The sequence below is a fragment of the Rattus norvegicus genome, chromosome 14, assembly GCF_036323735.1.
Source record: "Rattus norvegicus strain BN/NHsdMcwi chromosome 14, GRCr8, whole genome shotgun sequence".
NCBI classification, from domain to species: domain Eukaryota; kingdom Metazoa; phylum Chordata; class Mammalia; order Rodentia; family Muridae; genus Rattus; species Rattus norvegicus.
The window spans coordinates 79,310,944-79,324,017 of NC_086032.1; the positions used below are offsets into that span (position 1 = coordinate 79,310,944).

The 13,074-nt window shown below is 51.0% G+C and overlaps 1 protein-coding gene across 2 annotated transcripts in view; it reads left to right on the top strand.

Annotated features, from left to right (window-relative positions):
* Window positions 1–10,993, top strand: part of Htra3 (HtrA serine peptidase 3) — a 28,402-nt gene extending 17,409 nt beyond the window's left edge. The window contains exons 7-9 of one of the 2 annotated variants that reach the window (NM_001271027.1): window positions 7,598–7,646; window positions 8,959–9,054; window positions 9,934–10,993. In NM_001271027.1, coding sequence (NP_001257956.1) covers window positions 7,598–7,646; window positions 8,959–9,054; window positions 9,934–10,099 — 311 coding nt within the window. In that variant the 3' untranslated portion in view covers window positions 10,100–10,993. Of the gene's footprint in view, window positions 1–690; window positions 6,858–7,597; window positions 7,647–8,958; window positions 9,055–9,933 lie in introns of those variants that run through there. The other variant, XM_017599315.3, reaches the window with a different exon arrangement.
* Window positions 10,994–13,074: the final 2,081 nt, after the last annotated feature.

The following is a 13,074-nucleotide window of genomic DNA, read 5'->3' on the forward strand; positions in this document are numbered from 1 at the left end:
ACATACCCACTCACTCCTCCATTTCTGCCTCCATCTGCCCACACATCTACCCATCCATTCATCAGTCCATTCATCCCTCTTACCCTTTCATCTATCTGCTCATCTACTTGTACACACACCCAGTCATTCATCCACGCTCTCACTCATCTACCCATCCATTCATGCATCTACCAACCCACCCGTTCATGATTTATCCATTTACCCATCCACCTATCCTCCTTCCTCTCATCCATTCATGCTCCCTAAGTACCCTTCTCAGCCTATGAGTCATACAGTCAGCCCAGCAAGGTATCCTCTGTTTCAAGGGAGCAAAGTTCAAGAACCCAATCCTTGGGAGTCACCTCCTGCCAGCCTCTATCTCTTCACCCCAGTCTAAACAGGAATTTCCAGTCCTTCTTGCCCCCACTCCCCACGATGGGTGGCCATCTGCATCCCTCTAGGGAGAAAGCTCGCCAAGCAAGACTGCTCTCCAAATGAGAGCATGCTAATCTTTTCAGTTGTTGATCATGGCCACTGTCCAGAAAAGAGCCCCATTTCTGGTCTCAGGCTCCTGGGGCCCCCACCTACCCCATTTTCAGCCCAGTGGCCGCCAATTACCATGTGTCTCCCATACCCACTTCCTGGCCGGCACCCAGGTCTAACCCCACCTTGCTGCTCATACTCTCACACTGCCTCCCTGTCTCCTCCCAGCCCTCTCACGAGCACTGCACTGAGAGCAGGGGCCTTCCTCCTGCTTGCCCCCTCCTTTGCGGCCCTGTCAGCCACACACAAGGATCCCAGTACAGCCAAGACCCGTCCCATGAAGAACTGCAAGCGAGGAGCCTCATTCTGTTCCAAGTGGCCCTATGAAGATGACAGGAGCAGGCAGAGCCTGTCCCTCCCAGGAATCCGAGGCACCTTCTGGTGAATAGTGGGAACTAGCCACCTTTTCTCTTGGCTAGTAGGAAGCTCAGAACTAGACCAGGGTTCCTAGACCATGGGTAGCCTTGGCCCTTTGTGTAGTGACTAGAATTTTCCAGTTAGCTTGCTTATGGGATTGGAACTGGGATAGACTGGTCTGTGGGTGACTGCTATGCTGGAAATGGGCCAGAGACCTCTTGTCCCCTGGATGCTTCTTCTATTCTCAGACAAGAACTCCCTGGGGGTTAGGATCTGCTCCTCTGTTGTAGAGCAACTGTCCTAGTCACTGTGTCCTGGTCACTCAGCCCAGGCTCTTTGGAAATGCTCACCCCCATTCCAGAGCTGTTATCACCCAAGGACAGTGCCTTCCTACTACCAGAGGATCTGATAAGGCTTAGCTAAGTGGGGTCCATTGACTTAAAGTCATTCTGAAATGTGTGCTTATTTATGCTTTTCCGTTTCTAAATAAAAACATCAGATGATCTGAACCCTGCTAATCTAAGTTCTTTAACACATCCCTTTTATTAAATCAGGGAGGCATTGAGAGCATCTCTTTTCTCATCCAGGGGTTGGTGCAGATTCTGAGTGACTGGAGCAGTGTTGGTCAGCGGAGCTGTCCCCTTGGCTGTGAGCCAGGAGCTTTGGGATAACAAGGGAGGCAGGGCACACCCCTGCTTCTTCTGGTCTCAGATTCCCTTTGAAGAACTCTCATGCCTGGTAGAGTCCCAGAAGAGGAGGTGGGTGGGTATAGGGAGTACACAGGGCCTGCCACCAAAGCAGGAGCTTGAGCTGGGCCCCAAGCAGAGCAACACTCAGCTGTACTTCTCTGCAGCCTTCAGGGGACGGAGCTAGGAACCTTGACTGCAGACGATTAGACTAGCCTTGGACCAGAGGTCCGACCTAGCCTCAACTCCTTCCAAGACTGCGCAAGTGTATGATTGGCTGAGCTGCCCTGTCCTCTCCTAAGCTGTGCCCTCAGAGCCTTCCCTCTGGTGAGGAGAGAAACCCAGAGGACTTTGGAACCATGTGACATCTGGATGATGGGCGTGGACAAGAGAGAAGAGAAACAGGAGCTCGGAAAATGGGGACGTGCCTATCCCAGCTGTGGGCAGGACAGGGTAGCCCAACATCACAGAAGGCCAGCGAGGGTGGGCTATTGAGGAGACTGTCAGAGCAGGAGACCTACATGACTAGGTATTGTGCGGTATTGGGGAGGGGGTAATGGTAAGTAGGACATGTTGACTTCTGGGCAGGGGTCAGTGGCTGAGAGGAGGCGAGGAGACTTCAGGGTATACCTACCTTTTCATGGTTGAATCGGGCTTTGTTCAAAGACTGAGGCATTGGGGTTTATCAACAGGCAAGGGGTGGTATGGGAGCAGTGTGTGTGTGTGTGTGTGTGTGTGTGTGTGTGTGTGTGTGTGTGTGTGTGTGTGTGTGTGTAAGGGGCATCAACCAGAAGCTGAGGAGCTGCCAAAGACAGCTGGGGTTCCTTTGCGCTGACCTGAGAGAAATCACAGACAGGCAAAGGGCAGCTCCAAAGAGGTCTGAGAGTTACTGCTCCAGAGTGCAGGGGGTGGGGACCCTCTGCTCCTCTCCTCACTGCTCTCTATATTTACAGACTGGGAGTCTCTACTCTTTCTGGGCTCTTCATGGTCTTTTGTCTGTGGTATTGTTTCTCGGCCATCTTCTCTCAGAGTTTATCCTCTGTTGATCTCTGGAACTCTTCAGAGCTTCTGGTGTCAGCGTCTGTATCTCTTGGTGCTTCTCTGAAACACTCAGCTTCTTCTTGGGGCTACGGCTCCAAGCTTTGGGTGTCACGGTCTACAGCTCTTAGTGGCTCTCTGAAATACTCAGCTTCTTCTTGGGGCTACAGCTCCAAGCTTTGGGTGTCACGGTCTACAGCTCTCAGTGGCTCTCCGGAACTCTCAGCTGCCTCCTTGCTGCTGCCAACCAGACTGTTTTGTTTTATTTTGTACTTTTGTCTGCTTTTTGTGTAACCAGTTCAACCCACTACTTGTGATAAAGATCAGAAGTAGGCAGAAGGACCACTCAGGAAAAAGCTTTTGTAGGGGCTGGAGGGATATGTCCTTATATAGCTACAGAGAGCACGGTAGGATTCCACCAATGACACGTCAGCATCCTACCTACCAATCCCAGGTCTCTCATGAGCTCAACCACTTTCTGCCTATCACAAGCTATTTGTGATTGACAGCTCCTACAGTCACTGGGGCGGTGCCTCCCTCACCCCTAACTTGTTGCAGATTGTTACTGCCGGGGCTGAAGCATCTGTGGACAGGGGTCACCGAGCCTTCTCAAGGTTGGAGTCGGGTGTCCCAGAACTGTCTGGAGCTGGCCTGGGTAGAGCAAGACCTCCTCCTGGCTCTGGTGGCAGCTGTGGCTGCCGAGGTTCTTGCAGCTGGAGTGGAGCTCCCCCTGAGGACTGCGGAGTGTGCACAACAGGCATACTGGCTACCAAAGGAGAGTTTGCTTGGCTCACACACCCTCCTCCCACCCCCACTCCATCCCCACTCAAAGCTGTGAGGCAGAAGGGCCTGTCATGTCATCCAGGGGACTGAAGGGCCTGCTCTAAAAATAGGCCTTACACGATTTAAAGAAGAAACCTACCCAGAAACACTAAAGTCTGCTTAGACTAAGAAACCTGTGTGGGAATAATGTCACTAGTGTCCCCTGCTTACCCCTAGAGGTAGGCATCCCTCTAACCTGCCTCAGAATGAATCCTCAAATGTGTGAAGCCCTGGCTGGGGCTTTGCCCACAACATTGGAGGTCTGTGTGAAGGTGGCAAGCATCGTTCAGTGGCACTTACCATAGCCACTGCCCTCTAGGTCTAGAACATTCTCAGGTCCCAGCTGTCTCAGTCCTTTAAGGTACCCTCCCCTCTTCTGCCTTGTCATTCTGTCACTGATGCTCTGAGGCTTACAAAGTGGGGTTACGTGAGGGCAAAGTGATGATTCCCACCTGTGCTAGTCTTTCCAATTGGGCTGCATGTGTTTACAGAGGTGTTTTCTCCACAGAGATAGGCACAGAATGGAAGAGTTCAGTTACAACTGCACTAGCCTCGAAAGTCCATAGACCCGCACCTCTCCTCTGTACCTCGCCTCAGCAGTGTGTCTAAAGTATCCAGCCTCTGTGGCTGGGGCTGGGGCACTGCCAGATGACCTGTAGTGGTAGTCCCCCATTAAAGATGTCTCTGGGGGTTGGGAATTTGGCTCACTGGTAGAGCACTTGCCTAGCAAACGCAAGGCCCTGGATTCGGTCCCCAGCTCTGAAAAAAAAGATGTCTCTGAACGTAAAGATAGCCCCAGCCTGTTGCCAGAAAGACACCCCTCACAGGAAAATGATCAGGTCCTGCTCCCCACACCTATGGGAAGCCGAGGCCTTGTGCTTTTTAAACATGGCCTTGAGCTACAGGTCAAGTGGAGGTGTCAAAGGAGGGGGTATCTTGGACACGCAAGCTTAGGACTCAGGCTTCATCCTGTCCTGATCCAGGTTCCTGGATGTAGGTGGCATCTGCAGTGGTGCCCTGGATTCCCCACTCACCTTCCAGCCTCTCCTTGCATGAGCTGAATGTACAAATGCTTGTGGGACATCACATGAATATCAGGGCACTGTACCTGCACCCCACCTGCTAAGCACTACATTAAGGGCACCCCCTCATCCTCTCCGAGTCCTACACCCTTCTACCCTCCATCTGCAAGTCTCTAGGCCCTTCCTCCTGGACACATCTGCATTGGCTCCACTGCCACTCCATTACCCAGCATCAGCGGCCACCCTCGTCCTAGCTCACTATGGTGCTACTCCGGCCACACCACAGACCTCCCACAAGCCTCAGAACTACAGCCTAAGTATGTCTGTGATTCAAGTAGAATCTTGAGTCGTCTGTGGCCAACCCAGCTCCTCTGGGCATTGTAGATACTCAGTCATCATTTGCTTTGGATGATGGATTCTTCTAGCACCGCTTGCCCAAAGGATGCTCCTTTCTCCACCTACGTGGTTTCCCAACCTTACCACAAAACTGAGTAACTCAGTCCTTCTGAGACGTTCCAGTGCTGCATGGCCGTGCCTTCTGTTCTCCTAGGAAGTCCTGAGGTTAGCCCTCCCCCTCTGCTGGTTCTCATCAGCTCTGCTCTCCGAGCTCTTTTGTTCCAAACACAGTTGAGAATCAGCTGTTCTATTTCTATGGAAGAAAATCAAAAGTCTGCAAGTGGATCTGTCAAAAAATCTTGGGTGAGGGGTTGGTATTTTAACAGTGTTGCAGACTCAGATCCGGGATCACAACATCTGGCTTTCTTCAGCATATGTTACACTGAGTATACAGTCTACAGGCCAACTTCTGACGGCCTGCTACCAGACTCTACAAGCAAACTTGACCTTGGTACGTTGAATCTTTGATAACTTATGGGTTCTAGTAGCTTCCTTGGTAGATTTCACTGGGTTTTCTATGTAGACGATCGTGTGGTCTGTAAATAGAGATGGTCCTCTCCTTCTCCTTCTGAAGGGCCACACTCATCCCCAATATTGAATAAAATGTTGAATAAAGGGTTTGGGAATGGGCTCCCTTGTCCTGTCCCTGCAGGGAGAAGATCCAGTCCCTTGTCACTAGGCATACTGATGGGCAAAGGTTTTTGTTTTTTGTTTTTTGTTTTTAAGTTGAAAAGCCGCCATCCTGTTTCTGGCTTCTCGTGGGTACACATGTGAGATTTTTGTGTTTAACTCATAGTACGGCTTTTCCTTTTTAGTCTATAACTACCATTAGCTCATTTTTGCTCTTTTACTTTGTAAGGTATTGGAGACTGAGCCTAGATTGTGTACATACTAGACAAGTCCTCTACCATTGATCCTTATTCCCAGCCGTCTTCTGACTTTTTGTTTTGAGTCAAGGTGTCATTACATCTCCGAGGTTGGCCTTGAGCTCACTCTGTACCTCAAGTAGGCCTTGAACTGGACACTCTCCTGGCTTAGCCTCTGGAGTAGCTGGTATGATAGACCTACACCACTAGGTCAGGCTGACCTTTTTTTTTTTTTTTTTTTTTTTTGTTCTTTTTTTTCGGAGCTGGGGACCGAACCCAGGGCCTTGCGCTTCCTAGGTAAGCGCTCTACCACTGAGCTAAATCCCCAGCCCCCAGGCTGACCTTTTAATGTGAGACCATCCCATGCATCCCTATATTAAATATCTCAGCCCTGAGGTGCTACACATTTTGTAGCCCCTGATTTGCTGCAAACGTTTGAAGCAGCTGTGTCTCTACCAAGATATGAGGTTGTTGGTTTAGTTTCTGGGTACGGTCAGGAGACACCAGGGTCATATCCAGTCCCATGGAGGCGTCTGTAGAACCTGTGCTATTTCTTTCTTCAAATGCTGGTTTCCACGGTGATGTCTTCTGGGTCTGAGCTCTTTCTGGGAATACTTTTAACCACTCATCAACCTCTTTACTAGATGGAGGGCTTTGGGCCGTTCGTTCCTTCTTGAGTGGACATAAGTGCTTGGCGCTTTCCGGACCCCAAGTGGTGGGATGCATGGATGCAAGCAGTGGTTAGCTCTCCTAGCAGCCTTGTGATGTCTGAAGGCCTGCAGCAACGCCTCCTCTCTAATCCTTGACAGTGACGATGTCAGTTCACCGACATTGACACCTATCCATCTCTTCCTCGTGATCACACTGGCTGATGATTGGTTCACTTTATTAATTTCAGAAGAATGGCTTTTGATTCATTTATTTCTTTGCTGGGTTATTTTGTGTCTCATTGACTCATAGTTTCATCTTCTGCTTCCTTTGAGTTTCACGTGGCCACCTTTTTCTTGTTTCTAAGAGGAATCTGAGGCCACTGGTCTGAGACTTTCCTCTTAAATTAAAAAATATATATATTATCGGGGCTGGAGAGATGACACAGCAGTTAGGAGCAGTTATTGGCCTTACAGAGAGCCTGGGTTCAGTTCCCAGCACCCCCATATGTCAGCTCTAAATCTAGTTCCAGAGGGTCTGACGCCCTCTTCTGGTCTCCATGGGCACTGCAAATATGTGGTGCACATACATACAGACAAAATACTTGCATACATAAAATAAAAATAAATAAATCTCTTTAAAATTTTATTATTTTACTCTGGGGGAGGGGGTTGTGTCATGCCATTCATGTGGAGGCTTACAGGTCAACTTTGTGGAGTAGGATCTTTCTCCACCTTTATGTGGGTTCTGGGGATCAGGCTCAAGTCACCAGGTTTGTACCACAAACATTCTCACCTGCTGAGCCCTCTCACCTGCCTGAGTCCTTTTTTTCTGACATGGGTGCTAACTTGTGTTCTTTGCTTCTGAGAACAGCCTCTGTGCCCTGAAAGCCTCGGTTAGGAATATGTTCGTTTATGTAGTTGAAACAACCTTCTCATTTCTCCTTTTGCTTTCCTCTCTGAGGATGGCTTGTTCTTGTGTACTTCCTGGGCATCTGGATTTCAGAGACTCTTGGTGTTATTGATTGCTGGTTTAAACCCACCATGCTCAGGGAATCTTAGTGAAATGAAAAACCAAAATGTGTCAAGCCCTGCTTTGTGTTGAGAACCTGTCCCCATGGTTTCACCGCCAAAGCAGCCAGGGGTGGGCTGCTGGTTCCAGGCTGTTGAGTCTCCTCTGGGTTCCCTTCTCAAGGGCAGTGACCATGTAGCCTAACTGAGCCACTGTGTTCCGTTTCCAGACTGGAAGAAGCGCTTCATTGGCATCCGGATGCGGACCATCACGCCAAGGTGAATGACGCTCCCCTGTCCTCCCATGAACCCCTTCCACATACTGACTACTGTGTCCAGCTGCTGGCAGGTGCTAGAGAGGTCAGACCCACCACCACTGCCTGATGGATTCCTTCTGACTCTATTCAGACAACCCTCCTCCAGGGAGCCTCTGGAATTGCTTCCTGGGTTTCTTACAATAATGAATTAAAACTAGGTGGCTTAGAACAACCAAAACATACTACTTGAGAGTTCTGGAGGCCAGAGACTGACATCAAGTGCCCACAGGTCTCACACTCTGAGATTCCAGTCTTATTTCTTCTTGTGTCTCCTGACTCCTCCTGGCTATGGTCACCCCTCAGCAGGCTGCATTAGCCCCCGTCGCTCCCCTTCTCCACAGGCCTCCTCCAGCCTGTGTCTGAGCCCCACGCTGCCAGTCACTGGATATGAGAGCTGCCCAAGTCCATGACTTCATCTCAAGATCCCTGACCAACTAGAGTGGCAAAGACCTTATTTTCAAACATGGTTATATTCTGAGATCCTAGTGGATATTTCCCCATCTCCACGGGCCACTCATGTAAGACAGCCTCCCCCCCCCCCGTTTGCACACCCTTTAGCACAGAGGTGACCCACAGTGTTGTAATGGCTGTCAGGGGTCCTTTCTGCCTGCCGATCATCTTGACTGTGAGTTCCAGGGAGCTGGCTGTGTCCCCACTCACCTCTTGGCTCTGGCTCTGGTAGAGGTTCCGAACAGAGCAGCTGCCTGGAAAGACAGGATGAAAGTGACAATGAAGGGGGTGGACAGGAGGGAGGAAGGAGGGAAGGAAAGTCCAACCCAGGGTTATGAAGGAAGTTACTACATGGTGAAGCTCTGGGGATAACTCAGAGATATTGACCAACCAACCCGATTCCCTCTTCTGTCAATCTAAGGAGCAAAATTTAAACAATCTGCAGTTAGGACCAGTGTGCCAACTCATCTTTAAGTCGTGTGCTTCCCCAACCATTCATCTATCCACTGGCCATCTTTCCAGTCTTCTCAGTCCATTCAGTGACTGAACCATTCTCCATTTCTCCACCCAATACCTCTGTCCAGCCACCCACCCATCTGTCCTTCTTCAGCCACCCTTTATAGTCTGTCCTCCCAATCTAGCTGCCCCATCTCCACACTTGTAGCCAGTCGTGGCTACTAAGCAGTTCCATCTCATGGGGCTCAGGGCTCTCTGAGAACTCACAAGAGGTTGTTTGTCTAGCTTGGGTGGTGGCAGGAAGGGGCAGCCACATGCCAGGGAGCTGGGCTGCAGGCTGAGAGGCTGACACAGGACTGTCTTTCCAGTTTGGTGGAGGAACTGAAGACTGCCAACCCAGATTTTCCAGCAGTGAGCAGTGGAATATATGTTCAAGAGGTCGTTCCCAACTCACCTTCTCAGAGGTATGTTCCACAGGCAGAGGCAGGGTTGCTGGCAGTCATACATGGGGGAGGGGAGGGTGTGCTGGGGCCTGGACTGGGCTTCCTCAATGACCTTATGTGACCTCAAGTCTCCTGGCAAGGAGTTGTGGAGTCTGGTCGCTCCTCTGAACCACGGGATGAACTGTCTCTCAGATCACTGGCCACGCCTGTCCTTGGCGCAGAGGGATCTTCTCTTTGAGAAACAGAGGCTGAAGAGTCTCTGACTGGGCCGAGACAGCAACTCCAAGCCTTCCTCTCTTTTTTTGTAGAACAAACATCATAGTTCATGGTTCTGCTGACTCTCCTATTTTATTTTATTTTATTTTATTTTATTTTATTTTATTTTAACACATTAAGAACTACAGAAATGCTAGGTACAGGCCTGCTGTGGTGTTACAAGCCTGTACCCTCAACATTTGGGAGATAGAATCGGAAGGACTGGGTGTTTAAGGCCAGACTCAGTTAGACAGGGATCAAGCCTAAGCCATATGAGAGCCTGTTCCAAAACACCAAATACCCAAACGAAGCGATGTTAAGTATGTTAAGTAAGTAACATGTTGAGGCCGTGTGTCTCATGTGACCATGCTCTGACACCCTGACCTCTACCTCATCCAGGTCAAATTAGTGGTTGTGAACTGAGGCTCTGGAAACTGGAGGGGCCCCATTGCCATGTATGCTGCTGTGGGCGGGGAAGTGGTCCTGTCCCTCCTTCTGTAGTCACTGGCTACCATGTGCCACTAGCTCGTCACTGATGTCCTCTCTCAAAACGACCTTGTTAAATGGCTGCTGCTGAGCCCAGGTGAGCACAGCCTGAGCCCCTGACAATACACGTGTGCTAAGCGTCTTTCTCCTGCTTGGCAGAGGAGGCATCCAAGATGGCGACATCATAGTCAAAGTCAATGGACGTCCCCTGGTAGATTCCAGTGAGCTGCAGGAGGCGGTCCTGAATGAGTCCTCACTCCTGCTGGAGGTGCGGCGGGGGAATGATGACCTGCTCTTCAGCATCATGCCGGAGGTGGTGATGTGAGGCTACTCTCCGCCAGTGCCATGCCAAAGCCTACAGGAAGTGGGGTTCCGGTCTTCATGAAATCAGGACGAAGGGCTGCTGTGGTCCTCAGCAGGATCAGCAGTCTCCTCTCTGGTCCAGTGCTGAGTCCAAGGCTGGACCTAACCAGGGATCTGGATCTCAGCTGTGACCTTTAATTCCAGTTCCAGTAGAGGAGGCACAGTGTCCTGATGTTACCATCTGAGTTCTCTGGACATAGAAGCTCCTAGAAACCTCCCCGGAAGCCTCCCCTTCCCCCAGCTAACCTCTGCCCTCAGGAAGGCCGACCCAGCTCCCATCCTCACCTTCCTTGTACCCCCAGTGCCTTGACCTCTCACTGTCACAGGTACTCTCCTGACCCCACCAGGCTTCCATCTGCCTTAACACACCCACTCCCCATGGTAAGACAGGGGCTGCTTGCCCTGCCACCTGGTATCCCCGGAGAGCAGGCCCTGTAGCTGCCCCCTGGAGAAGCCAGGGTCCTGACCTGGAGCAGGTTAACATCCCTCACTGCTGAGCTGAGCCCTGTGCTGGCCCAGGCAGGCAGAAAGCAGAGTGTCATGGTCACATGGTCTCCAACCCTGACAGCTCATTCTCCCAAGGTGACCACATGGTGGCCAAAGAGGAGTGGGTACCTGCCTGAGGTGCAAGGACTGAGCCACTTCACCTCCACATGCAGCTCTGGGTGTGGCAGCCATCTCTGAAGATGGCCACCCAGCCGCCAGCAGGCTCCCGAGGGCATCTTTGTTCTCCCTAGTGTTTCAAGTGTATCTGTGAGCTTTGCTGTAAAGTTTCTCCCACTACCCACGTTGCTTGTACTGTATGTTTCTCTACTGTATGAAATTAAAGTTTACAAGCACATAGCTGTCATCCAGATGTTGGTGTTGGTCCCCCCACTGGCTGGGGTCTTCCCACATGTAGGGCATCACTGGAGTCATTCTGAGACCTGCAAGTGGCCTTTCCAGGTTGATACAATGTCATGCGTAGGAAACACACCAGATCTCAGGGCAGCCTTATGTCAGGCCGCTGGGTACAGTTCCTTCACGTCCGACTTGAGGTCTTACCTCTCCCTCCTGACACTACCCAACTCCTGATTGCTATGGGAAACAAGGTCATTCCGGCTAAGCAGTTAAGCGGCTAAGCACGTGGCCCCCAATGAGTACCTGAGCCCTTCCATGCACACAGGGCCATGTGGCTGAGCTCTGTCTGTGCTTACGTCTGTCTGTCCATCTGTCTGTCCATCATCTATCCATCCATCCATCCATCCATCCATCCATCCATCCATCCATCCATCCATCCATCTATCTATCTATCTATCTATCTATCTATCTATCTATCTATCTATCTATCTATCTATCTCTATCTCTCTTTCTTCTTTTCACAAACCCTACCCACAACCCACAGTGGCTGGAAGCAGACACAGCCCAAATTTTCCAAGAGAAAATTCTCAGAAGGGCTGGGTGGGGGCTCTGGAGATGGTGATTCATGACCATGCTGCTGTGTATCATAGAACAACTCGTGTGTTCAGAAGGGTCTGGGACCTTGTAGCACAACCTGTGCACAGAGGCAGGGTCTGCACAGCTGCATGATCCAGACTCCTTCTCCAGAATAAACTGCAGGCATTTTGAGTGCCCCACTCTAGGGCTGCTGTTCGCCAGTCTCAAACACCCAGGGCAGCGTCAGTGTCTCCTACTGGAGTCCTCTGGAGACAGGGCTCCTAATTTTGGAGGCTGTGGAGGATGGATGGCTGTGTGCTGTGTGGCTAACTAGAAGGGGTGATGGGTGTATGCTTCAGTGATCAGGCAGAAAGGACTAGAAAGGGTCAACAAGTAGCTTTGTAAGGAAGGTGACTGAGAACCCACTTCCACTCTCTCAGCTTTGAGCTTCAGGCATTCTGCCGTAGTCACCCAATGGCTACCCACTTCTCTCCCTTCCTTGACCCTGTATGCCCACCACTAACATCTTCTGGAAGACCAGACCTGTCTTCAGAGCCTGATACAGTTCACACAGTGTCTGCCCTTCCCAGCCTGCCTGCCTACCTCCCACGTGGCTGGTCCAAACCCAGTAAGCCCTGCTTGCTTCTGTGGAGACCCTGACATGAGCACCTCACACAGGCATTTCAGACGCAGGTCTTTGCTCTGCTTTTCCACATGGCAGACAGAAGCTTAACTGACTCAATGTTCAGTCCCACCCCTACGGGTGCAGGTTTTGGCACCCCAGCTAAGTCCTCTTACCTAGGCCCCTGTCCATCTCATAGCAGCTGAAATACAGGGGTTCACAGACATCCCCCTCCAAATCACCAATTCATCCAGCTGTGCTGTCCTGGACCTGTCTGGATCCCGACTGTCTCCAGAACTTAGATTCTACAAGTCACCCTAGGACTCCCCACTAGCCTGACCCAGGACAGGGTAATGTGGCTACTTTAGTTCTCCAGCTGTAAATTGAAGTCAATATTTTTTCCTGAATGAAATGGCACACAGGGATGTCTGGGCTCCAAAGTGCCTCTAACTGTCTCCCCTCTTCCTATTCCCACCTCATTTGCTTCCCTGAAGCAAGGCTGAAGGTGGAGTCTCTGAGCTCAGAGGGGCTGACTGTCTGGGTTCTGACCCATTAGCCTTCAGCTCTGAGCTATGGCATTCAGGGAGGTCATGGTCACACAACTCATAACCCCAGAGATAGCCAGGGGTTCTCAGAGAGGGTTTGCCATATACTAGGGACCAATCCCCACACACGAGGGCACTGTGGGTAGCCATAGCAACCCCATCCTCTTCCAGCTTTGGGAGCATGGTCCCAAACTACTCCCTGCTCCGTGGGCTGACCCTCAGCTGCACAGCCAGCTGCGGTCCATGCAAAACAACTTTCTCAGAGTCAGCCAGCTGCTGCCAGAGCGTTGTGCAACTCGTTTGGGTTCCCACGAAGCCCCAGCAGCTAAGTTCCTACCCACTCTCCACGGTGTG